Genomic DNA, 27,237 nt, shown 5'->3' with positions numbered 1-27,237 from the left:
CGGCTTTTCTTGGTAACTGATCCCATATGTTCATTACTCTGTGTACAGCACACGTCTGTTTCCATTCCTTATTTACAGTTTAAATTAGAAACGGGTGTTGCTCTCTAAAGCAAATTGGCTACTGTCCGTCTTTTCCTTTCCCCGCCCCGGCACCCCTCCCGGCTCCAAGGGCTCTGTGCTGACAGCCCCGAGGAAGGCTGACGGGAAGCTGCCTTTGGGGCTTTAGCCCCTTCTTCTTCCGTATTTATTTTATAATGTATTGTCTATCCACCAAGACCATGCTCCCGGGCAACCAGATGCAACTGTTTTATTTGACAGATACCTGTTGGGCCTCCAAGCACTGGCTAGGGCTTCCTTCATGAAGTTTGTAGTCAGAGGCAGAGGAAGAGAGCAAGCATGTAAGCACACAAATAAGCACATCATTGCTACTGACTGGTGCTGTGAGGGGAAGGTAAGCAGTGCTACCTGAGAGTCTAACTTGCTTTTGATGGCTAAGCATATGGTATTGAAGTTTATTCCTGGTAGACAAGTAGAAGTTAACCAGGTAAAACTTGAGGAGCTGCACGTGTGAAGAACCAGCGGTGAGAAAGCGCCAAGGACATTTAAGACCCGGATGGATGGGTTACTGCAAGGAAAGGGGGAAAGAGGAGACTGCGGAAGGAAGCCCTGAGATCAACCAGGGTGCTATCAGCCATTCCAGTGACTTTTAATTTTATCCTAAAGGCAATGGGAAGTCATTGGAGAGTTTATAGCAGAAAAACAAAAGATTTGATACAATTAATTATTTTAAGACAATTGCTCTTGCTATTGTAAGGACAGTGGTTTGGAAAAAGGTGAGAAGGGAAATGATAGACCAGTTAGGAGGCTGTCACAGTGGCCGAGGGAGGGAAACGACCCAACCAGGAGATCAAAATAAGGGTGGAAAGAAGTAAACAGAGTTGTCTTTTGAAGGATGTCCTCAGAAGGACTTCTTAGAGTCCCACCAGCCCTTGACTGCATGCTTCAGGACTTCTAGTAAGGGAGAAAAGGGACCCCTTCCTCCGCTCCATGGTTAAGCCACTGTCTCTGTCCCATGAAGCTGACAGTGATCCTTAAGTGTTGCTTCCTCTGCATCCCTGCATTGGCTCAGCTTGTGGTTCATTGCAGCTCAGCGGGATAGCATGTGTAAAGTTCTTGGTTGTGCCTGCAGTACGTGGTATCTGGATGTTGAACATTAGCCACAAAGCTAAACACACCCCAGCCATCGCAGCCTCTTTGGGGCAGTGTGGCCAACTCCTTCTTCTCAGGGAACTTCAGTGGGGAATCAGGACCTTGATCTTCTTTGACAGCTTTCTCTCCAGCTCTTTCCCAATAGTCTCCTTTCCTGTGACCCTCTGGACACGGTGGCAAATGTTCAGGCATCCTGATATCAACTTCTTAGTGGAAGGGGGCTGAAAGCATCACTAGATTAAGGAATGGGCCAAACTGTGCCAGTATCATGAGCCCCAGCAGTTGGTCACATTTCCACTATGGCATCAATTCCCCACCTTGCATTATGGTTGTAGAACAAGCTCCCGAGGGCAAGGACTTAACCCCATCCAAAGTTGTTACCCCACCGTGCACGTAGCACTAAATGCAAATGGGTTGAAATGTCCTAACATAAAGCCACATGGATTGGGTGTTACCACGTAAGCCATATTTTATCTCAGCTACCTCACTTGAGCCTCACAGATAATGACATGGTCTCCATTCTATACGTGAAAAACCTATGGCTTAGAGGGAGGTAATGACATTGCCAAAGTCACATGGAGAGTCTGGTAAGCACCGGAGTAGACCCCCGGGCTTCTGATGCAGGACACCATGTTGGGCAAAAAGAGGGAGCATCTACATGGACCACAGTGGGAAAAGGGCCCTTCAGGACTGTGCAGGAGCTTGTTGCTGTTATCCCAAGGCGATTGCCTGTATATTTCTTTCTGCTTAGTTCTGGCCATTGGGCTGTTTACCACCGTTTCTAGAACTTAGCCTGTTGAGGAAGGATATAGGCTTGATTTAGGCTTATAAGGTTTTATTCCTATTTATACACAATGAAAGACACTAAGATATGAAGTAATTTATTTACACTCACTTAGTGAGTGGCCGAGCTAGAATAGGAAACCAGGTCTGTTGACTCCAAAACCCTTTTACTTTCTGCCACCAGTGCCTCTCAAATAGGAATCTGGGTAGACTTTGGACACAAGTTGGTGCGTCCAGACCAGAGACTCATGAAGCCACAAAATCAACATGGCCCAAGTTTCTAAAGCATCACTTTTAATAAATGATTTGGGGAAAAATCATGACTTTTCATATTGCACTGTGGAATCGAATGCCACAATTATATCAGATGTTAAAGATGAAATACAAGACTTTAAAGAAATTCCACGCCTGCCATAAGCACCTTGGTCTAGGCCTATAGACATGGTCCCAATTCCTCCCCACTCCCCTGGTCTTCTACTTCTTTCTGCAGTTGTGGGTGCTTTGGTGGAATGGTTTGAGAGGCCCCCAGCGCCAGCACACTTGTTTCGCATAACACTGAGCAGCCACTGTTAGTAACTCTTTTCTGTCCACCCTGCAGAGGAAAGCTGCTGGTCAGAAACTGAGTTCCAGTTTCACAATCACAAAATAACTGCCTCTTATAATATGTGCACTTTCTATGGGTATATTTTATCTGTGGTTATGTCGGGAGAGGTATGAAAAAAGGAGTTTTAAGTGTAAGTGATGTCTTTAGCACACAACCTCTCACACAGCGTAAGAGCTCAGTAATTGAGAGTTACTTGTATTACATGATTTCTTAGCTCTCACAATCATCATAAGAAATCACAGTGTCTTTTATAACCAAGGTCACAATCTCTATGCATTCCATGTATCACAGACATAACAGAAGGACCATAATGATGCCAGGTAGGCATTCAGAACTCCCTGGAGAAAGCAACTTTCCCATTAATGTTACACTCACAAGGACACAGACATCAGTTTCTGTATCAGAATGAACTGGGAAGAAAGACAACTTATTCATTTTTAACTGGCTCTGGCGTATTAAGTTCTCATCTCAGGTTAATGGTGGAATTACATTCTAGCGGGTCCTCAGTGTTAACTAACAAGCTGGGGTTAATGGTGGCACAGATATGCGCTGTCCAACCAGAAACCTGATCTGTCCACGTATTAGACATGATGCCTTGAGAGCAGCAAGAATCACGGTAATTACAGCTGGTATGGAGATTGCTGTTGCTAGTACAGAGAAGCTTTTTCCCCCTACTCTGTTGGAAAATCACCGATTTCTTCCTTTACTTAAAGCTAGCTGGAATACCAGCCTTTCTGAGTTATTGCCATAGAAACAATTTCACATTGGAATTTTGGTACTAAACCAACGTAATGTGATCACCTTAACATAGACAGTGACATGAATCTATACAGCTCCTGCTTTCCTGGTTGTCTTTGCTCATCACGTGTCAGTCTCTGTTGGCTTTTCACTATAAAAGGATGCGACGCTTTGGTCTCAAGTACTAAAGAGTCAGATGATCTCCTGCGTTAAAAACCATAATGCTCAGGAGGCCATAAAAAGCTCAGTAATATTGAACATTAAAATAATGACAGCTTGATGTGATGTGGATCGTTGGAATGTACAGGTTCCCATTGCTGAGTGATGTAGCAGTACAGTGACCACACGGCAGCCTGCATGCTGTCTTCGTTCTCTCCAAAGGCTTCATCTTCCCAGTGAGCCACTTGGGAAACTCCCCATCAAAATGGATAAGAGTTAGTGGGGCGAGGAGGGGAGAGGCAGTCAGAGGAAGGGGGATGTTGTCGCTGTTTAATTTCTCTGTATTGTTAAAATGAAGCATCCTCATTTCTAGATCTCAATGTGATTCTTAAACATGGGTGTGATTGCAGTTTTAAGCTGTAGTGAGAGAAGGCTTTTTGCTCCTGATTAGAGCAAATGTGAAATAAGGTGAAACTATAATCACTTCTAAGACTGGGGCTCTTGGCTCTTGAAAGTGTATATAGTGCACAAGCAGGGGACAATAGGGCCCATGAGGGATATCACTTGAGGTGACACGGAGTCCAGGAAGCCCTTCTGCCTTTATCAATGCATGACCGGGGAGTTGCAGGGTCTGCTCACTCTCCCTTAGCTACCCCCAGGGCGGTTGGGGTGGAGTGGGGGGACAGGGTGAGGGCCAAGATTGCCCTAAGGTTTGCCGTGGAAATAAGCTGAATCTGGAGGCTGCTGTGGAACAACAGCATCTGCTAAGCTCTGGAATCAGTTGATAACAGGGAAACTGTCAAGAGTAACCCAAGCAGGGAAAAGAGCAGTGGCCTTGAGCCTTAACTTGGGGCCATAAAAATGCTGAGAGAGGACTACAGATCTGCATTATGGACCAGAATTGCACAGCTCCTAGTATTTGAAGCTGTTCTTGCCCCTCCTTGGAGTGTGCTAGAATCAGAAGGGGAAAGCATTGACAAGGAGAGTGTTGTGGCCTGAATGTTTGTGTTCCCCCAAAACTCAGATCTAACCCTAACCCCCAGTGTGGCTGCATTTAAAAATGGGGTCTCTGAGGAAGTAATTAAGGTTAAATGAGGTCATAGGGTGGAGCCCCCAACCAATAGGATTAGTGTCCTTGTAAAAGGAGACACCAGAAGTTCGCGCACTCTCTGCACACACACAAGCTACACACAGTCATCTGTAAGCCAGGAAGAGACCTCTCACCAGAAACTGAACTGTCTGGAACCTTGGTCTTGGATTTCTAGCCTCTGGAACTGTGAGAAAATAAATGTCTTGTTTTAGCCACCCAGTTTATGGTATTTTGTTATGGCAGACTGAGCAAACAAATGCAGAGAGCCTTTCCTAGCCCTGGGTCTGACTCCATGTCAGACTTGAGACGGAATGCGTTTGGTTTGGAGATATGGGTCCTGGTGTAGATGCTACCACATCTAAGCTGTGTGGTCTTGGGTAGGTCACATTGTCTCTGGGCCTGGGGATTCCTCATCTCTTAAACTGAGATAAAAGAACATGCCTGACTTACCCCAGAGGATTACTAGAGAATCAAATACTTAGCATAACAACAACAGCTAATATATTTTACACTTTTATTGTGTACCAGGTGTTATGCTAAGAGCTTTATTACATATAGTAAAATTCACCTTTTTTAGTGTATTGTTCTGAGTTTTGGCAAACACAGCCATTTAACTGCCACCACAATCAAGACTTAGAACATTGTCACCACCTCCCCCCAAATTCCCTCAAGCCTCTGTAAGACAAGCCCCCACCCCCAATTCCCAGGCCCTGACAACCATACGTTTTCTAGACCTACAGTTTGTCTTCTCAAGAATGTCATACAAATGGCATCACAGGATGGCACCACAGAGCTTTTCTAATATCAACTCATTTAATCTTCACAACCATATTCTGAGGTAGGTACAATTATTATAGAATGAACGGATGCGGAAATGCTATGAAAAAGCAAAACACGTATACAAACATAAGGTATTATTATTATTTTTCACTGTTTATATTATTATTTCATGGTAGAATAAAGACAACATCAATTCTCAATGGAAAAAATATTCACAAAATATTGTTAGCAATAAGGTCCAGCATACCCTCTCGCGACTAATTCAAAAACCCTTGGCTTGTAGTTAGTAAGTCACAACCCTTGTATCTGTGACCAGATTGGTAATGGTAAAAGATAATGGAAGATTTTCCAGGTTGCAAGTAACAGCAACTTCAGGTATAGCGATAAACATTTCCTGCCGTAAGAAAGAGGGGCAACCAGGCTGTCCCCAGAACTCCTCCTGACCCCATTCATTCATGACTGCCTTCACTGAGTTCCATTCATTCAGGACTTCTAGGCAAGGCAGGAAGAGCTGAATCACTTCCCATGAAGTATCCCCTGGTTCCATAGCCACATGCCACGGAAGTACCCCATCACTCTTTGTAATAGGAGAACACTGATCTTCCTGGATGTGGTCATAAAGCACCCACAGTCTGACCACAATGGTCCCAGGTTCTCCAAGGAGAAGATTTTGCACAAATTGTTTCTCCTTTTTTTAAACTTCATATTACAGATGCAACACATAATAAATAAGTAAATAATGTCCAGTTATGTCTTAAAGTTTACAGCTATCATGAATTTTTAAGGAACAGATCAGGAGAAACTGTTGAAACAAAGGAAACGGGTGCAGGGTGTGATAAGAAGGTCTATGAGCCTCTTCAGTATTTAATGTGGCCAAAAGCCTCTGACAGCTAATCATCTCTTACTGGGGCTTGCCCTTTGGCCTGCACATTTCTAAGGAAGTAAAACGTTTGGCTTCCAAACAAGTTATCACTCACTCACTGAGTAAAGACCACAAGCTGAAAGTGGCCTCCCAGGCATCACTGCTCTTTGCTACTTAAGTATAGAAGGTCCCAGATTAGCTTTCCTCACCTTTAAATCACCAGTGTTTTCAAAGCCAGCTAGGCATTTGCTTTGGGTCTATAGAAGGGCTCCAGCCTGCCACCGTGCCTCTCATATACACAGAAGGGAGACGAGGCATCCCCATGGATGGGGAATGAGTTTTGGGGAGGACACGCATGATCCTCTGGGGAGATAAAAGAATCGGGCAAGACAAAAGTCAACGTTGGAATTTGAAATGGGACTGGACGAGTGAGATTTGAGAGGAGATTCAAAGAAAGGGATTCGGGAATGGACTGGGAGGGCCCACACTGAGAGGGATGGATACTGAAAAAGAAGAGAAGACAATGAGGGAGCAAGGAGGAGGGTGGATGCTTGTTACCTTCTCTCTCATCAACCGAGGCCCCTGGAAAATGGGTTGTGCATTCCTCATAAACTTGTACCAGGGATAAAGATGCTTCATATATTTGTAAAAATTAAGTAAGAACCTAGGGTCTCAGCATGAATAATAGTGGGATAGAGAGCTGTCTTCAATACTGCTGGTCACCAATTCACATCTCCACTTGCTCAGCAAGTTCCTTGACCTTCCTAAATTCTAGTTTTCCAGTGTAGAAAAATAAATCATATTGTTTGTTAAGCCATGGGGAAATAGTCACCATTTACAACCTAGTGACCAAAGAGAATGTACCCAAAGAGTATTTCTTGGGTAAGAAATAAATATTGTAGTTGAACTGATTAGATGTTCCCAATTTGATTTAAAAATAATAAAATCATCGATTTCTTTTTTTGTTATTGTTAGAGTATAGATGCTTTACAGTGTTGTGTTAGTTTCCACTGTACAACAAAGTGAATCAGCTATATGTATACATATATCCCCTCCCTCTTGGACCTCCCTCCCCTGCCCATCCCACCCATTTAGGTCATCGCAGTGCACCGAGCTGAGCTCCCTGTGCTAAACAGCATTTCTGACACAAGACAGTTTTACCAAGGGCCTTTTAGTATTCTTTCCAGGATTTATCATCTTAACACCTTTCAAACAAGTAGATTTAAAGGATGCTCAGGCCTAGGTATTTTTCCTAGAACAGGTTTTTTGGTTGTTTTTTAAATCAGATTGTCCTGTACATGTCACCATCAAAATTATGAAGTGTCATGGAAATAAACAGTAAGAGCTAAACAAACAGTTCTTTTCGCAGATGCTTTAAAAACGGAATCCATTATTTTGCATAACTTGATTTATTTTAGGCGCTATGGAATTTCTTTTTGGCCATTGGCTCCAGACATTGTTCTGATTAACTTCACTGATTTAAGCAAGTCACGGTGATTAGCAGCCTGATGGCCATTCAGTCTTTCCTTTTTCATGGTTTAATTTTCTTCTTTAGTCTCTGTCCTTCCTCTCTCGCCTCAGAGGATATGAGATGCTATCTTATAGAGCAATATTCTCTCATGTTATTCATTATGACGTCTTCCTAAACTTTATTCCCAGGTCGAATAGTACCAGGTCTGCACCAGAGACTCCCCCATCTACTGTACAGATGATAAACTGAGGAATGAACGGGATTTCACACACAGCTTAGAGAGTTTTGATACTCCATGTGAACGCCAGTATTTTGGATTGCATTTTATTAAGAAGTTTTGAATTTCATTGAATGGTTCTTATTTGTAGCATCAATTAGGTGAGCCAGTTTCCATCCATTTAATCTAAGGTTGGTTCTATGAAGAGTTTAAAGAAGTTATTGGCGGTGGATGGGAAAGTAGTGAACACCGATCTCTTTGAAGGAACACATTGAGAATTCCTCCCCAAATCTCAACAGTCAGAAGAAACTCGAAGATATGGTCTCCTTACCAACCAACCCCCGCCCCGCCATGCCTTGCCAGCCATAACTGCTCAGCATCCTTCCTCTTGAGGCATGTGATCCATTAGCAAAAATAGGGAATGCCTGCAGTGTTACCAGAGCTGTACTAAGTGGTGCTTAGAAACATTGCTGAGCTATAGCAGGGAAGGTAAGTTCCTTGAAGTGATGGAACTTGAACTTGCCTTTAGGAGACCTTCCAGAGTAGGTAGAAAAAAAGAGAGATCAAACTTTCCAAGAGGCATGAGTAGGTTTGGCCTGGGTGAGGAGCCACAACTAAGTTTGCTGGCTGAATATAGGGCATGAATTGGAGAATGCAGAAGCCAGAAACACAGAGTGACCCATCAGAGTGAGTACAAGATGTCCTGGGGGGAGGGGTTATGTGTGTGTGTCTTTAGATAAGCTACTCAAACTCTCTGAATGTGGGGGGCATTACTTAAAATGTGAAGGCAAGCCAATGTCTTCTCAAGAGGGTAATTATTGGGCTCAAGTGAGATCATCGAGTAGAAGTTCTTTGTAAAGATCAACTGCTCTGTGTTGACAGATGATGATGGTGGGAAGGTGGTGGCAAGTGGTTAATTACAAAGCTAAAACCCCAGGCTCATGGGTTGAGGAAAATAAAAACTGCAAGTCCAAGTCAACTCCCCAGCTAAGTGGATTTCCCATGTTGCATCAGCTTATTCTGGGGCGTTTAGTGAAGAGCACGTTCCTGACCCAAGTCGATCACTGAAAGGTCTCTCCTGGCACCACTGAGTATCTGGCAGTCAAAGCAACAGTTCTGACTCCCAGTGTCATACTTGGGATCACATTCCATCTCACAAATATTTAAGCAAGAGCGTGAGGGCCAATGGCCAAGTTGCACATACAAGACAAATATCTCATTGTGTTTGTCACTGCACAGTATGTGGTTTTGTGAGTTCTAAAAACCATCCAGTGAGTGTGACTGGAATGTGACAGTAATTTGTAACCACAGTGGCTCTTTTTTCTATTTTTTACTTTTTGGGCCCACTTTTGTGACGTGCTCCAAAATCCTGAGAAAGGGCTGCAAAAGAAATATTCAGAAATGTTCTAAACGGGTTTAGAAAACTTGTGAACCCTGTCTGAACTTTTATTAGATGCTCCCACCACTCACCCATTTGACATCAGAACAAGGAAAGCATTAATTATAATGGCATGTGTGAAATCCCAGAGGGATTCTAATGAAAGAATTAGAGTGAAAAATCTGTCCCAAAGAGACTGCAAGCATGAAATAAATGATCAGATGGGAAAACATGTAAATCAAAATTTGAATATTTTTTTTCCCTCCTTTAAAGGACACAGGAGCCGCTTCTTTGGCCATTAGCAATACAGGACAGAGAATCCAGAAGAGTAGGTGTAATCAGAGGGGCCCCAGAGTACTTGTCATTGCAGAGTGAGGAGTGTGGGAGAGTTGTAGTGTTGGCTCTTCTTTTTTTTTTTTTTTTTTTTTTTAAAGAAATTCACGTTCTTTTATTTATTTATTTATAACTGTGTTGAGTCTTCGTTTCTGTGTGAGGGCTTTCTCTAGTTGCGGCAAGTGGGGACCACTCTTCATCGCGGTGCGCGGGCCTCTCACCATCGCGGCCTCTCTTGTTGCGGAGCACAGGCTCCAGACGCGCAGGCTCAGTAATTGTGGCTCACGGGCCCAGTTGCTCCGTGGCATGTGGGATCTTCCCAGACCAGGGCTCGAACCCGTGTCCCCTGCATTGGCAGGCAGATTCTCAACCACTGCGCCACCAGGGAAGCCCTGGCTCTTCTTAATGTCTCTATGGCTGCTTCCCATTGAGAAAATAAAGGCTAGATAATAAAGGCTACAGAGAAAGAAGCAACACCTAGAAAGCATTTAGTGCATTAAAATTCATAAAGGGCTTTCACAAATATTGTCTGCTTGAGTTAACCCTGGGAGGTATATATTGTTACCCACATTTTATAGTTGGAAAAACTAAGACACAGAGATGTTTGGCAAGTAGTGAAATTAACTCTGGAGCCCAGAGTTTTGTTGGTTTTTTTTTTAATTGAGGTATACTTGACATATTATATTTGTTTCAGGTGTACAACATAACAATTTGATATTTGTATATATTGCAAAATGATCACAGCCATAAGTCTAGTTAACACCTGTCTCCTCACATAGTTACAATTTTTTGTTGTTGTGATGAAAACTTTTAGGATTTACTTTCAAATATGCAATACAGTATTATTAACTATAGTCACCTTGCTGTACCTTACATCCTCAGGACTTATTTATTTTACAACTGGAAATTTGTACCTTTTGGCCCCCTTCTAAAGTCATGAATTGAGTGTTGTCCACTGCACCACAGCTGGGAACACAAAAAGAATATGGAAAGCCTGGCGTCTCCATAGGTTAACATGTCCCAAAGTGGGATATTTACCGTCTGGTTCTAGGAATGTATGTGAGTGGCTCTCCATCTCTCTCCCTCTTCCCCACAAGCACACAGCCAAATTAGTTTAATTCACTAAGTTAAACAAAGTTAAATCTGTTCTTTCTGCCACACTCCTGAGACACTTCAAGGGAATTCTGTGCATTATGAATCTCCAAGAAATGAAGAGGGTTACAGGTTATAGTATATTTGACACATCTGAACTAGGAACACATGTGGCAAGCTAGCTCTTAATACTTTGAGGGTCAGGTATCCAAAAGAACACCACATTGGTCCATAATATCCCAGTCTTCCCTTTACTACCACAGACCAACTGTACATTGGATGTATGGTCTAATTTCAATATTTTTCTAATTCTACTTTCAATATGTCAATTTCAATTGTTTCACTATTCCCATTCAAGAAAGAATTATGTCATTTTCACTAAAAACCTGGGCAGAGACTTCTCACTCCCCATAACTCTGCGCATGTAGCTCCCTGCACTGCCACAAAGCCTCTCCTTGGTGCTGGGGTATAGGCTGCCAGCACCCGGGGGACCATTCCACCTTGGTATCCTTTGTGTTCGTAAGTATCTGAAAACGTAGGAAACTCTTGTGTGTTGGCAGATTTCCTTTCCCAAAGTCCTGGGTACATGGGATTTCAGGGTTGCAGAGCCGGGCAGATAGCCATCAGCCAGAAACACGCCCATTTGGCTGTGCCGATATGAACACCAGCAACCTTTCTGGTCAGTGCCTGTGTTGCACAGGTTGTGTTTTGGGTATCAACCCTGGTGGTGAGTATTGTCATGTCCAGGCAGCTCCATGAGGGAAATCTGTGCTCGTTGAACAGTGACTACCTGTCCTTGCGGAATGAGGAGAAAGCGAGGAAATTGAAAGCTGATGGAAGGCAACAAGCTTGCACTTAGCGCATGAACTTTTGGTGTATTCAAAGCTGAACAGTAAAAATAGAGGGGCGCCTTAACGCTGAGCCAGCAAGTCATGTCTCGACTTGTCACACTTGGATTCCTCGTACAGAGAAGAATGGGGAAAAATCATGCATGCTTTCTTTGATGCTAAGAGCATCATTTGAAATCACCAAGCAAATTAGACATCTCTGACACTCTCCACTCCTTGGGCTACGGAGTTGAGCAGCATTTTTCAGGCACTGTTAGTCCATTTCCTTCCCTTAGTGAGGCAGAAATAGATATCGAGAATTATAATCGGGCAGAAACTCTGTGTGGCATTGGTCTCAGAGTTCAGGGGGTGGGAGTTGTCAGGGAAATCTAATTCCTCCTGTCTTGTGAGCTCACCCACTGCCCTGGTGTCAGCATGGCATTTGGGCAGATAGTGCTGGGGTTCACCAGCGTGAAAAGTAGGACCTGCCACGCATTGGGCTACTGTGCAGAAATCTTATCTTGGTTTAAAAATCAGACAGCCTTGATGGGCTACAAACCTGTATATGGAATATATTCAGTTTTTGTTAGTTTTTCTCCAGAAAGTAGGAAATCATAAACAAGTCTCTTTGATCAAAGTTTTCTTTGCCTGTGCTAATGCTGTTGCTATCTAATGCCTCAGCCTTGGCGTTTTTACTAAAATGGGCTTTTCAAAAACCATACTTACTTATTTACTTTTTTTTTAAACATTTTTATTGGAGTATAATTGCTTTACAATGGTGGGTTAGTTTCTGCTTCATAACAAAGTGCATCAGTTATTCATATACATATATCCTTATATCTCTTCCCTCTTGTGTCTCCCTCCCTCCTGCACTCCCTATCTGACCCTTCTAGCTGATCACAAAGCACCGAGCTCATCTCCATGTGCTATGCGACTGCTTCCCACTAGCTATCTATTTTACATTTGGTAGTGTATATATGGACATACATACACTACCACTCTCTCATTTTGTCCCAGCTTACCATTCCCCCTCCCCGTGTCCTCAAGTCCATTCTCTAGTAGGTCTGCATCTTTATTCCCGTCTTACCCTAGGTTCTTCATGATCTTTTTTATTTTTCCATATACATGTGTTAACATATGGTATTTGTTTTTCTCTTTCTGACTTACTTCACTTTGTATGACAGATTCTAGGTCCATCCACCTCACTACAAATAACTCAATTTCGTTTCTTTTTATGGCTGAGTAATATTCCATTGTATATATGTGCCACATCTTCTTTATCCATTCATCTGTTGATGGACACTTTGGTTGCCTCCATGTCCTGGCTATTGTAAATAGAGCTGCAATGAACATTGTGGTACATGACTCTTTTTGAATTATGGTTTTCTCAGGGTATACGCCCAGTAGTGGGATTGCTGGGTCGTATGGTAGTTCTATTTTTAGTTCTTTAAGGAACCTCCATACTGTTCTCCATAGTAGCTCTATCAATTTACATTCCCACCAACAGTGCAAGAGGGTTCCCTTTTCTCCACACCCTCTCCAGCATTTATTGTTTCTAGATTTTTTGATGATGGCCATTCTGACAGGTGTGAGATGATATTGCATTGTAGTTTTGATTTGCATTTCTCTAATGATTAATGATGTTGAGCAGTCTTTCATGTGTTTGTTGGCAATCTGTATATCTTCTTTGGAGAAATGTCTGTTTAGGACTTCTGCCCATTTTTGGATTGGGTGGTTTGTTTTTTTGATATTGAGCTGCATGAGCTGCTTGTAAATTTTGGAGATTAATCCTTTGTCAGTTGCTTCATTTGCAAACATCTTCTCCCATTCTGAGGGTTGTCTTTTCGTCTTATTTATGGTTTCCTTTGCTGTGCAAAAGCTTTTAAGTGTAATTGGGTCCCATTTGTTTATTTTTGTTTTTATTTCCATTTCCCTAGGAGGTGGGTCAAAAAGGATCTTGCTATGATTTATGTCATAGAGTGTTCTGCCTATGTTTTCCTCTAAGAGTTTCATAGTGTCTGGCCTTACATTTAGGTCTTCAATCCATTTTGAGTTTATTTTTGTGTATGGCCTTAGGGAGTGTTCTAAGTTCATACTTTTACCTGCAGCTGTCCAGATTTCCTAGCACCACTTATTGAAGAGGTTGTCTTTTCTCCATTGTATATACTTGCCTCCTTTATCAAAGATAAGGTGACCATATGTGCGTGGGTTTATCTCTGGGCTTTCTATCCTGTTCCATTGTTCTATATTTCTGTTTTTGTGCCAGTACCATACTGTCTTGACTACTGTAGCTTTGTAGTATAGTCTGAAGTCTGGGAGCCTGATTCGTCCAGCTCCATTTTTCTTTCTCAAGATTGCTTTGGCTATTCGGGGTCTTTTGTGTTTCCATACAATTTGTGAATTTTTTTGTTCTAGTTCTGTGAAAAATGCCAGTGGTAGTTTCATAAGGATTGCATTGAATCTGTAGATTGCTTTGGGTAGTATAGTCATTTTCATAATGTTGATTCTTCTAATCCAAGAACATGGTATATCTCTCAATCTATTTGTATCATCTTAAATTTCTTTATCAGTGTCTTATAATTTTCTGCATACATGTCTTTTGTCCCCTTAAGTAGGTTTATTCCTAGGTATTTTATTATTTTTGTTGCAATGGTAAATGGGAGTGTTTTCTTAATTTCACTTTCAGATTTTTCATCATTAGTGTATAGGAATGCAAGAGATTTCTGTGCATTAATTTTGTATCCTGCTACTTTACCAAATTCATTGATTAGCTCTAGTAGTTTTCTGGTAGCATCTTTAGGATTCTCTATGTATACTATCATGTCATCTGCAAACAGTGGCAGCTTTACTTCTTCTTTTCCAATTTGGATTCCTTTTATTTCTTTTTCTTCTCTGATGTCTGTGGCTAAAACTTCCAAAACTATGTGGAATAATAGTGGTGAGAGTGCGCAACCTTGTCTTTTTCCTGATCTTAGTGAAAATGGTTTCAGTAATTCACCATTGAGGACGATGTTGGCTGTTGGTTTGTCATATATGGCCTTTATTATGTTGAGGAAAGTTCCGTCTATGCCTACTTTCTGGAGGGTTTTTATCATAAATGGATGTTGAATTTTGTTGAAAGCTTTCTCTGCATCGATTGAGATGATCGTATGGTTTTTCTCCTTCAATTTGTTAATATGTTGTATCACATTGATTGGTTTGTATATATTGAAGAATCCTTGCTTTCCTGGGATAAACCCCACTTGATCATGGTGTATGATCCTTTTAATGTGCTGTTGGATTCTGTTTCCTAGCATTTTGTTGAGGAATTTTACATCTATGTTCATCAGTAATATTGGTCTGTAGTTTTCTTTTTTTGTGACATCTTTTTCTGGTTTGGGTATCAGGGTGATGGTGGCCTCGTAGAATGAGTTGGGGAGTGTTCCTCCCTCTGCTATATTTTGGAAGAGTTTGAGAAGGATAGGTGTTAGCTCCTCTCTAAATGTTTGATAGAATTCGCCTGTGAAGCCATCTGGTCCTGGGCTTTTGTTTGTTGGAAGATTTTTAATCACAGTTTTAATTTCAGTGCTTGTGATTGATCTGTTTATATTTTCTATTTCTTCCTGGTTCAGTCTCAGAAGGTTGTACATTTCTAAGACTGTGTCCATTTCTTCCAGGTTGTCCATTTTATTGGCATATAGCTACTTGTAGTATTCTCTCATGATCCTTTGTATTTCTGCGGTGTCAGTTGTTACTTCTCCTTTTTCATTTCTAATTCTATTGATTTGAGTCTTCTCCCTTTTTTTTCTTGTTGAGTCTGGCTAATGGCTTATCAATTTTGTTTATCTTCTCAAAGAACCAGCTTTTAGTTTTATTGATCTTTGCTATCGTTTCCTTCATTTTTTTTCATTTATTTCTCCTCTGATCTTTATGATTTCTTTCCTTCTGCTAACTTTGGGGTTTTTCTGTTCTTCTTTCTCTAATTACTTTAGGTGTAAGGTTAGGTTGTTTATTTGAGATGTTTCTTGTTTCTTAAGGTAGGATTGTATTGCTATAAACTTCCCCCTTAAAACTGCTTTTGCTGCATCCCATAGGTTTTGGGTCATCGTGTTTTCATTGTCATTTGTTTCTAGGTATTTTCTGATTTCCCCTTTGATTTCTTCAGTGATCTCTTGGTTATTAAGTAGTGTATTGTTTATCCTTCATGTGTTTGTATTTTTTACAGATTTTTTCCTGTAATTGATATCTAGTCTCATAGCGTTGTGGTCAGAAAAGATACTAGATATGATTTCAATTTTCTTAAATTTACCAAGGCTTGACTTGTGACCCAATATATGATCTATCCTGGAGAATGTTCCATGAGCACTTGAGAAAAAAGTGTATTGTGTTGTTTTTTGATGGAATGTCCTATAATTATCAATTAAGTCCATCTTGTTTAATGTATCGTTTAAAGCTTGTGTTTCCTTATTTATTTTCATTTTGGAGGATCTGTCCATTGGTGAAAGTGGGGTGTTCAATTCCCCTACTATGATTGTGTTACTGTCGATTTCCTCTTTTATGGCTGTTAGTATTTGCCTTATGTATTGAGGTGCTCCTATGTTGGGTGCAGAGATATTTTAAATTGTTATATCCTCTTTTTGGGTTGATCCCTTGATCATTATACAGTGTCCTTCTTTGTCTCTTGTAATAGTCTTTATTTTAAAGTCTATTTTGTCTGATATGAGAATTGCTACTCCAGCTTTCTTTTGATTTCCATTTGCATGGAATATCTTTTTCCATCCCCTCACTCTCAGTCTGTTTGTGTCCCTAGGTCAGAAGTGGGTCTTTTGTAGACAGCATATATATGTGTCTTGTTTTTGCATCCATTCAGCCAGTCTATGTCTTTTGGCTGGAGCATTTAATCCATTTACATTTAAGGAAATTATCCATATGTATGTTCCTATTAACATTTTCTTAATTGTTTTGGGTTTGTTATTGTAGGTCTTTTCCTTCTCTTGTGTTTCCTGCCTAGAGGAGTTCCTTTAGCATTTGTTGTAAAGCTGGTTTGGTGGTACTGAATTCTCTTAGCTTTTACTTGTCTGTATGGTTTTTAATTTCTCCGTCAAATCTGAATGACATCCTTGCTGGTTAGAGTAATCTTGGTTGTAGGTTTTTCCCTTTCATCACTTTAAATATGTCCTGCCACTCCCTTCTGGCTTGCAGAGTTTCTGCTGAAAGATCAGCTGTTAACCTTATGGGGATTCCCTTGTATGTTCTTTGTTGTTTTTCCCTTGCTGCTTTTAATATTTTTTGTTTGTATTTAATTTTTGATAGTTTGATTAATATGTGTCTTGGCGTGTTTCTCCTTAGATTTATCCTGTATGGGACTCTCTGTGCTTCCTGGACTTGATTAACTATTTCCTTTCCCATATTAGGGAAGTTTTCAACTATAATCTCTTCAAATATTTTCTCAGTCCCTTTCTTTTTCTCTTCTTCTTCTGGGACCCCTATAATTCAAATGTTGGTGCATTTAATATTGTCCCTGAGATCTCTGAGACTGCTCTCAATTCTTTTCATTCTATTTTCTTTATTCTGCTCTGCAGTAGTTATTTCCACTATTTTATCTTCCAGGTCACTTATGTGTTCTTCTGCCTCAGTTAGTCTCCTATTGATCCCTTCTAGAGAATTTTTAACTTCATTTACTGTGTTGTTCGTGATTGTTTGTTTGCTCTTTAGTTCTTCTAGGTCCTTGTTAAACGTTTCTTGTATTTTCTCCATTCAATTTACAAGATTGTGGATCATCTTTACTGTCATTATTCTGAATTCTTTTTCAGGTAGACTGCCTATTTCCTCTTCATTTGTTAGGTCTGGTGGGTTTTTGCCTTGCTCCTTCATCTGCTGTGTGTTTCTTTGTCTTCTCATTTTGCTTAACTTACTGGGTTTGGGGTCTCCTTTTTGCAGCCTGCATGTTCGTAGTTCCCGTTGTTTTTGGTGTCTGCCCCCAGTGGCTAAGGTTGGTTCAATGGGTTTTGTAGGCTTCCTGGTGGAAGGGACTGGTGCCTGTGTTCTGGTGGATGAGGCTGGATCTTGTCTTTCTGGTGGGCAGGTCGACGTCTGGTGGTGTGTTTTGGGGTGTCTGTGACCTTATTATGATTTTACGCAGCCTCTCTGCTAATGGGTGTGGTTGTGTTCCTGTCTTGCTAGTTGTTTGGCATAGGGTGTCCAGCACTGTAGCTTTCTGGTCGTTGAGTGGAGCTGCTTCTTGGCATTGAGATGGAGATCTCTGGGAGATTTTCACCATTTGATATTACATGGAGCTGGGAGGTCTCTGGTGGACCAATGTCCTGAACTTGGCTCTCCCACCTCAGAGGCACAGCCCTGATGCTTGGCTGGAGCACCAAGAGCCTGTCCTTCACACGGCTCAGAATAAAAAGGAGAAAAAAAGAAGGAAAGAAAAAAAAGATAAAATAAAATAAAATTAAGTTAAATTAAAAAGTTGTTAAAATAAAAAACAAAAAATAATTATTAAAAAAAAATTTTAAGTAATTAAAAAAAGGAAGAAAGAAGAGAACAGCCAAACCAAAAAACAAATCCACCAGTAATAACAAGCACTGAAAACTTTACTAAAAAACAAAAAAAAACGGACACACAGAACCCTAGGACAAATGGTAAAAGCAAAGCTATACAGACAAAATCTCACACAGAAGTATACGCATACACACTCACAAAAAGAAAAAGCGGAAAATATATATATATCATTGCTCCCACAGTCCACCTCCTCAATTTGGGATGGTTCGTTGTCTATTCAGGTATTCCATAGATGTGGGTACATCAAGTTGACTGTGGAGATTTAATCCGCTGCTCCTGAGACTGCTGTGAGAGATTTCCCTTTCTCTTCTTTGTTCGCACAGCTCCTGGGGTTCAGCTTTGTATTTGGACCCACCTCTGTGTGTAGTTCACCTGAGGGCATCTGTTCTTCGCTCACACAGGACGGGGTTAAAGGAGCAGCTGTTTCGGGGGCTCTGGCTCACTCAGGCCGGAGGGAGGGAGGGGTACGGATGCGGGGCGAGCCTGTGGTGGCAGAGGCCAGCATGACATTGCACCAGCCTGAGGCACGACGTGCATTCTCCCAGGGAAGTTGTCCCTGGATCAAGGGACCCTGGCAGTGGCAGGCTGCACAGGCTCCCGGGAGGGGAGGTGGGGATATTGACCTGTGCTTGCACACAGACTTCTTGGTGGCGGCAGCAGCAGCCTTAGTGTCTCATGCTCGTCTCTGGGGTCCGCGCTGATAGCCTCAGCTCGCGCCCGTCTCTGGAGCTCCTTTAAGCGGCGCTCTTAATCCCCGCTCCTCGCGCACCCGGAAACAAAGAGGCAAGAAAAAGTCTCTTGCCTCTTCGGCAGGTCCAGACTTTTACCCAGACTCCCTCCCGGCTAGCTGTGGTGCACTAACCCCTTCAGGCTGTGTTCACGCCGCCAACCCCAGTCCTCTCCCTGCGATCCGACTGAAGCCCGAGCCTCAGCTCCCAGCCCCTGCCCGCCCCAGCGGGTGAGCAGACAAGCCTCTCGGGCTGGTGAGTGCTGGTCGGCACCGCTCCTCTGTGCGGGAATCTCTCTGCTTTGCCCTCCGCACCCCTGTTGCTGCGCTCTCCTCCGTGGCTCCGAAGCTTCCCCCCTCCGCCACCCGCAGTCTCCACCCGCGAAGGGGCTTCCTAGTGTGTGGAAACCTGTCCTCCTTCACGGCTCCCTCCCACTGGTGCAGGTCCCGTCCCTATTCTTTTGTCTGTGTTTTTTCTTTTTACTTTTGCCTTACCCAGGTACATGGGGAGTTTCTTTGCCTTTTGGGAGGTCTGAGGTCTTCTGCCAGCGTTCAGTAGGTGTTCTGTAGGAGCTGTTCCACATGTAGATGTATTTCTGATGTATTTGTTGGGAGCAAGCTGATCTCCACGTCTTATTCTTCCACCATCTTGAAGCTCCTCCTACTTATTTAGTTTTGTAAATAAGCTCAGTTGAAGTATCCTGTAGTAGATGAAAGTCCAAAGACTGGACTTCTTTGTGTCCATAGCAACCTGAAACTCAGTTGCCCCTCTGTAAAATGCGAATAATCACTTCTGCCCTGCCCATTGCTGGGTTGTGGCAAGCATGTTCAAGGCAGCTCTGTGTGCTCTCCTGACACTTTAAAGTGGAAGGAAGCTCCGGCCTTGCTAAGGAAGCAGAGTCCCTTGGTGGGTCATTTTGGATGCAAAACTCTCTACTTTTTATCCTGACCAAGGTTATCTTGTTAATTACAAGATCAAGTCCTCCTCATACCAGAAAGTAGGTGTGTCTGTGTTTTATACAGGATGAATATCCACCCAATCACCATCTCTGCTCCTGTCTAGTTTTGAGAAAGAGAGAATTGCAAAAATGTGAGAAAAAACCTTTGACCACTCTTTGCCCTCTGTCTCTGTTGCTTGAGATTATAAACCAATCGTCTTTCCCTTATGTTTTATAAACAATTAAAATTAATAAATACAAATAAAGGAAAGGGAAAAAAATGTCCCCCACATCTCCCTTCCAAACCTTTTCTCCTGATGGTGGGAACTGATGCCACCTTGTTTACCCCTTTTCCGCCAGGTCGGTGGCCACACGATGCTGCCCATTCGCTGGATGCCTCCAGAGAGCATCATGTACAGGAAGTTCACCACCGAAAGTGACGTCTGGAGCCTGGGGGTCGTGTTGTGGGAGATCTTCACGTATGGCAAACAGCCTTGGTACCAGCTGTCGAACAATGAGGTGAGTGGAAAGAAAGACCCCTAGAGAGCTGACACGGCGAGGCATCCCCAGTCTGGAAGTCAGGACACGCTCTCATGTGGCTTTGTTGGGAGAAGCACCTCCCAAACGGCCTGCCATGTATCTAAATTTCATGGCCAAAGTATAGTCACTCTCCAAATTTAAGAGTTCTAGAAAGAGAAAAGCACAGCGTTTGCTGACACGCCTGTGATTCTCTGGCATTGGGACACAAGAGTCATTTCGTGCTGTTCATCTAGTAAATTGATAGCAGATGTGGCATTCTGGTACCCTTAGAGTCCAGCTAGCTCTTTGGTATTATTCCAATAAGGTTTCAAGCTTCTCTCCTTTTTGCACATTTCACTAGAACATTTACTTCTAGTGAAAAACTCAAGCATTTTATTTTCCTTTTCTAATCTGTTTGCAAATATGTTTATATTTGAGGCATCACTTCTTGATCAAGCACCTCACTTCTTCAGGCCCACGTCTGTCTTTTATCCAATTCCATTATCCAAAATGACTGCTCATTTCTGTACCCTGGGGTTCCCTGGCCAGTCAGTGCCCAGACACAAAAGTGACCCTGGTCCCATCTCAGGCCAGTAAAACATTGGAATTCCAGGGTGTGCTTTGGGAGCATTCCATATAGATGAATTATTTCTCCACCAGTTTGGTGAAATCAGTGTGGCTTGAAAAATGAATATAAACCCATCAAATTAACCATGATATACCAACCTAGAACAGTCACTCTCTTGCCTCTGAAAAAAAGTAAACACTGAGTGGGTTTCTTTAAAGCAGCCCTCTCTTTGTACTGACATTTATTGTATCCACATTGTTTTTCCTCTGGTCTGACCCTATCTTTGCTCTCCGTCCTGTCCAGGTGATAGAATGCATCACTCAAGGCCGAGTCTTGCAGCGACCTCGAACATGCCCCCAGGAAGTCTATGAGCTGATGCTGGGGTGCTGGCAGCGAGAGCCCCACATGAGGAAGAACATCAAGGGCATCCACACTCTCCTTCAGAACTTGGCCAAGGCATCTCCGGTCTACCTGGATATACTAGGCTAGGGCCCTTTCCCCCAGACCAATCCTTCCCAAAGCATCTCCTCAGTTGGGCCGAGAGGATGAACGTCTTTTAACTGCCGCTGGATGCCATCAATCTGCTGTTCTTCACTCTGACAGTATTAACTACAAAGACACCGAGAAGCTTTCCGAGGGAAGCAATGTGTACTTCTCCATCCGTAGACACAGTATGGACTTCTTTTTGGCATTATCTCTTTCTCTCTTTCCATCTCCCTTGGTTTATTCCCTAGTTTTTTTGGTTTGTTTTTCTTTCCTTTGTTTTTTGTCTTCCCTGCTTCACAATCCTCACCCTTTCTTTTTTAATCAATCTGGCTTCTGCATTACTATTAACTCTGCATAGACAAAGGCCTTAACAAACCTAATTTGTTATATCAGCAGACACTCCGGTTTGCCCACCACAACTAACAATGCCTTGTTGTATTCCTGCCTTTGATGTGGATGAAAAAAAGGGAAAACAAATATTTGACTTAAACTTTGTCACTTCTGCTGTACAGACATCGAGAGTTTCTATGGATTCACTTCTATTTATTTATTATTATTACTGTTCTTATTGTTTGGGATGGCTTAAGCCTGTGTATGAAAAAGGAAAACTTGTGTTCAATCTGGGAAACCTTTATCTATGGGAGATTAAAACCAGAGAGAAAGAAGATTTATTATAAACCGCAGTATGGGAAGAACAAAGACAACCATTGGGATCGGCTGGCGTCAGTCCCAACTTAAGAAAACCCAGCGACTGTTAGCTGGGAAGAATGTATTCGGCACCTTCCCCCGAGGACATTTCTGAGGAGTAAAAAGACTGTTGAACTCTGTGCCATGGACTATTCTTTTCCCATCACTGGAAACACTAGAGTGTAGTACAGAGAAAAGATGGCTTCCGGGAGGCAAGATGGCACATCACACGTTCCGACAGTCTTGTCTTTGTAGGCCACGGTGATGGCACTGGTTTGTTTTTCCAAGTGTTATCCACTGAGCCTGTGTCAAGTTCAGTTGAAAGTAGGTGGATTCTTGTCCAGCAATCATTTCAGGGTCAGGTGGGAAAGCCAAGGACTTGGAAAAGATAGGACAAGCTCTAAATTTGGAGGCAAGTTTCTCTTACATTGAACTTTTCAGATAGCAATTCCTTCCAACCCCTAGCCTCCACCCCACCCGTCCTTTTAACTGTGCAAGCAAAATTGTGCATGGTCTTTGTCGATAAAAATATCTTGTGTGCAGAAACTACCGCTCCAGACGTCGTGCCCCAGATATGTAGAGCAGATCCATAAAAGGTATAACTTATATAATTAGGGGAGCTAATGGAATTCATCAGCTGAGTATAAATGTCTCTGGGTCGTATGGTGGCGATGGGTTTTAACAAATATGGACCCTGAAACCTGGATATCCTCAACCATGTCGCTCCCACTGTGGCCCTGTGGGAAGGGCAAAATCAACCCCCAAGGGACAGGAGACCTCACCCACCCTGGGGGTATCACAGGCATTGATGTTCAGTGTACAAAGGCCGAGACCTTGCTCTGGGCTCTGGTTGGGAGAGTGGTTTCATTCTAAATGTACTCCATTGTCAATATGCTGTTTTGTTTTTTCACTGCATTTTAAAAGAAAGTAAAAATAAAAACTTAGGCACAGCATACCCATGGGACACTGTGCCCAGGCCAAGCTTTGGAGGTGTGCTTCTGGGCATAGCCACGGGTTTTGCGAAAAGAGGTTGTAAATTTAAATAGAAATTTACAGTTATCCGGGTGATCAGTTATACCAAGGAAGAAAAATTTTTCTGTTCCTCAAGAAAACTTGCTACCCTCTGTGAGGGGAATTTTGCTAACTCGACATCTTTATAACACGAGCCAGATTGAAAGGGAGTGATTCGAATTCAACTTAAGTCATTTTATTTCATATTTGTTTCTGAAGGTGCAATTGCTCTGTTTAAGTTTTGCTTGTGCCCTTAGTTACTGAAGCACCTTATTTTCCATTCTAGACGTTGAAAGCCAGTTCTCAAAGAATCGAAAGTGTCCATTAACAGAGAACAAAAGGAAATCCAGTAGCATCTGCTGTCAAGTGAAGGGGGTTAGACAAGGCGATCCACATAGTCCTTTCAGGTTCTGCGCTGCCTACGAGACATGGGAGTTGAATTGTTCTCTTTGTTGGTGACCAAAAACCCTCCAGAACACACATAATAATATAACGAAAGCCATATCTCCATGATATATACCTGCACGTATATATCCTATTAAGGGCCCATGGTACTGTTAAAACACTGTGGCACCCTGTGAAGCAGTAAGAAGAGGCAGATTTGTACAAAACTTTTCTAGATTCCATCAGTGATGACCTGAAAACCTACACAGGTTTGTTATTCTGTGCGACTGGCCAGCTGCTCTGGGGGAAGAAGCTGCAAGTTACTTGTTTTATTTTAACAGAGAGCAAAGGAGGTAATACTCTAACGGATCAAATTCAAGGAGGGCTGTGCAGTTTTAGAGCAAGGATTTGTTTAAAGCAGATGAGAGGATGGGAGCATTCCCTTCCCCTTCCAGTGTTGTGTTTTCCTCTGAAGGAAAAAAGAAAAAGAAAAAAATTTATCTTTACCTTCTGACAAGTCCCTCAAGGTCTTGAAATGAAAGGTTCTATGCAAGTGCAAAGTTTTATAGTTATTTATATTGCTGATTATTATTCATTTTTTCCCTCTGTTGTCTCAAGAGTATGTACTGATCACAGAGACGTCTCGCATTGAAAGAATCCCAGATTGCTTTTAAAGTAGCCGAATGAACCACAGACTATCTTCAAGTCTCCGTCCCTGTTCCTCCACAATCCCCTCTTCTCATGCTCTTGTAATTTTTAGAAAAGGGGCATCCTCATTCTGCAGTGTAAAGGTCACAGAATAGGGTCTGCCATCAAATTCGTTAAAAACTACAACGGGAGTGGTGACAAACCTAATTCTCTAGCCTGAACTCATCCTGACAGTTGCTTCCATTTATACATTGTTTAATAGTTTTCCAAACACTTTTCACATATGTCGGCAAATTATTCCCATTTTTTAGAGGTGAGGAAATTGAGAGTTGGAGAAGTTAAATGGCATGCTAGTACTCTCCAGGCAACTCTGGGACTGAATCTAAGTACTCTGACTCTGAAGTTCATGATTTGGTCCACTAGAGACCCTAATATATACACAAGCAGTCCAGGAGAGAAAGCACGCTAACCAATTCATGAAGCAGGATATAAAGTTAGAAGAGCAAAATGAAATATGTGAGATGCAAGCAGCTGAGATCTCATGACATATAATCATGCTCATAGCTTCAGCGAAATCCTTGTACAATGAACCAATGTCATAACCAGGCTTATTTAGAAGACATTTTGAACTATGCTATAAAAGACTTTATCAGAATTCATATTATGTGTTCACATCAGCCCTCCCTGTGGTATTTCCATGTATTTATATGTGTGTTATAAATACTTGATTTATACATAGACAAACACACATGCATAGTGTGTTTGTGAGCTTATGTATAAATTTATAGGCACACAGTAATAGAGATAATTATAAGTAGGGTGCAGTATGAATAATTTGCTTAAAATCTGCTAAATAACCAAAACTTTTTTAATGTCATGTTGCTGTTCGTGCTTCCTTTCTCCATGTGGGTAGGACCCCATCACACTTTTCGACTCTCTGCAATACTGCATGGGTGGAAGACATATTTAAGATAATGTGCTTCCCCAAACAACTAAATCAAAACCATCCCACTACATTGAGTCCTTCCTCTGGCTCCCTGCAAAGGAAAATGCAGCCGGAAATATATCTCCTTATGTAAAGGTCCAGAAAGGGAAAACTGATTTTTTTTTAAATCCTTTTGCACATTTATTTGTATTATGCTCACCTGTCCCACTGTGACCCCTTTACACTTGTGTTCAGAGTCTAAGAATTCCAAAAGAGAACTGGAGTGTTGGGAGCCCAGTGTCTTGAAGGCCAAAGGTGAGAATCCAAGACTCCACTGCAAGGCGAGTGACTCTTAGGAATTCCCACATCCTAGCGGAATGCAAGAGGCAGCAGTGTAAAATGCTGGCCTTTGCAAAGAGCCATGACAACAGGATCCCCTGGTCAGGAATAGACTTCTTTATTTTAAACTCACCCTTTTGTAAATTGGACCTTCTATAATGCCAATAACATTAAATTGTGTATCTAATTAAATAAATGACTGCAGACACACATAGTCTCAATTCTCTTGCTCTTTCTTTTCTTTTTTTCCCATTTGAGGACTTTTGTTCCCAATGATGAGCTTCGGTTTGGCCCTATATCACTGCTACAGAAAATCTCACGAGGGGGATGGCCAGTGACCCAACTACTCAGATGGCTAAGTGAGCAGTTAAAGCAGTTTCTTCACAATTCGTAATGGTGGGATGCTGAGACCCCGAGGTTGAGACAGCAGATGATATTCTAAAGAATTTGTGGTGGGAGGGATTTGTAGCAAAATATGGGAGTTGAATTGTCCCATATGAAGGGGTATTTTCTTGTTTGTCAGGGCTGGAATGAATCACTGCTGCTATAAGTCAAAGGTTCTCGAATATCCTTAGTTTTTGTATTTATTTCCTTTTTTTTTTCTTTTACCTTTATTTATGTATTTATTTATTTATATATATATTTCTTTGCTCCATTCATCACAGACACAAAGCGAAGCAAAAAATATATATATATATATGTGTATATGTGTTGCAGGCAAAACACTGTGAATTTCACAAGAGCAACCAAGCAACTCTTCTGCCATCTTAACATACGTCTCAGGAGACACAATGGGAAAACATGGGATGTCGTTTTTTTTAGTCTATGCATTCTAGGCCAGGTCTGTGTTTGTTTTATTTCTTTGGTCTGTACATTAACAAAAATGATCCTGAGTGAAGTTTGGCCGAATGTCCAACATGCTGGAGCAAGCATAACTAAAGCTGCTAATTGCCACAGGTTTGAACTGGAAAAAAAAATTTGTAGAAAATGAAATGTAAAGGCCTACATTTTGCAAGTTGTATATCTTCCTATTGCTTTAAAAATGTAAAAAAAAACAAACAAAAAAAAAAACACTGGAAATGTTTAAATACAAGGTCTTTGAATTAAATGTGGATTTTGAATATATAATCCCTTGATAAATGACCAAATTATGGTGAAATATTGCTCCCTGCGTTCATTAATCATTATCCATCACTAACAAATCTGCCTAGAGGTGTGGACAGTCTCTGCATTTGCTTCTGTACATGGAGAGATGTTTGTATATATCCGGGCCGTATCCACACACACATTTCAATATCTCTCTGAAGATATATTGCCCCTTTAATTGTGACCTGGTATTTGAAACTCCCTTTTCATTTGCTTTATTTTCCTTTTAATGTGACGTCTCTGTGCTGATACTTACTGGTTCTTGTTCTGCAAACTGTTTGGAGGTCCATTGCTTTATTAAGACCCACTGCATCTTGGCTGATTTCAAAGTGACACCAGAATATCAGTGTTTAAAAAAAAAAAAAAAGTTTTGTTTGTAAATCATGTGACCAGCTTCTCTCAACCTGACATGGAAAGTCTCTTGTACTACAGTGTATTTAATAAAAATGATGTCTTAAAATAAATAACATCCTCTAAAAGAGACACTAAAAGTGACATGATGATTACTAGAATTTTCACAAGGCATGGTGTGCTCTTTGTCTGTCTGTCCATATGTATGTATTTTAGATAAGGTCACTGCAGGTGCCTGCCGTGTTCATCAGTTGAAGCAACGAGAGTACAGGTTCCCTGGCTGATCCCTCCATAACCTGACATTTTCACCTTCTATCTTGGATAACTAGAACTTCACTGTCCAGTAGAACTTTCTACAATGATAGAAATGTTTTCTCTGCACTGTCCAATAGGGCCAGTAGGCACTTGACCTGCGGCCA

At 41.8% G+C, this 27,237-nt stretch overlaps 1 protein-coding gene across 7 annotated transcripts in view; it reads left to right on the top strand.

The window, feature by feature from the left end:
* Positions 1 to 26,922, top strand: part of NTRK2 (neurotrophic receptor tyrosine kinase 2) — a 373,842-nt gene extending 346,920 nt beyond the window's left edge. For all 7 annotated transcript variants that reach the window (XM_036855412.1, XM_036855415.1, XM_036855409.1 and 4 more), the window contains 2 exons: positions 20,115 to 20,273; positions 21,145 to 26,922. In XM_036855412.1, the coding sequence (XP_036711307.1) occupies positions 20,115 to 20,273; positions 21,145 to 21,330 (345 nt within the window). In that variant the 3' untranslated portion in view covers positions 21,331 to 26,922. The remainder of the gene's footprint in view (positions 1 to 20,114; positions 20,274 to 21,144) is intronic.
* The last annotated feature ends 315 nt before the right edge of the window (positions 26,923 to 27,237 follow it).

The sequence above is a fragment of the Balaenoptera musculus genome, chromosome 6, assembly GCF_009873245.2.
Source record: "Balaenoptera musculus isolate JJ_BM4_2016_0621 chromosome 6, mBalMus1.pri.v3, whole genome shotgun sequence".
Taxonomy (NCBI): domain Eukaryota; kingdom Metazoa; phylum Chordata; class Mammalia; order Artiodactyla; family Balaenopteridae; genus Balaenoptera; species Balaenoptera musculus.
This window is presented reverse-complemented; position numbering and strand designations above follow the sequence as displayed.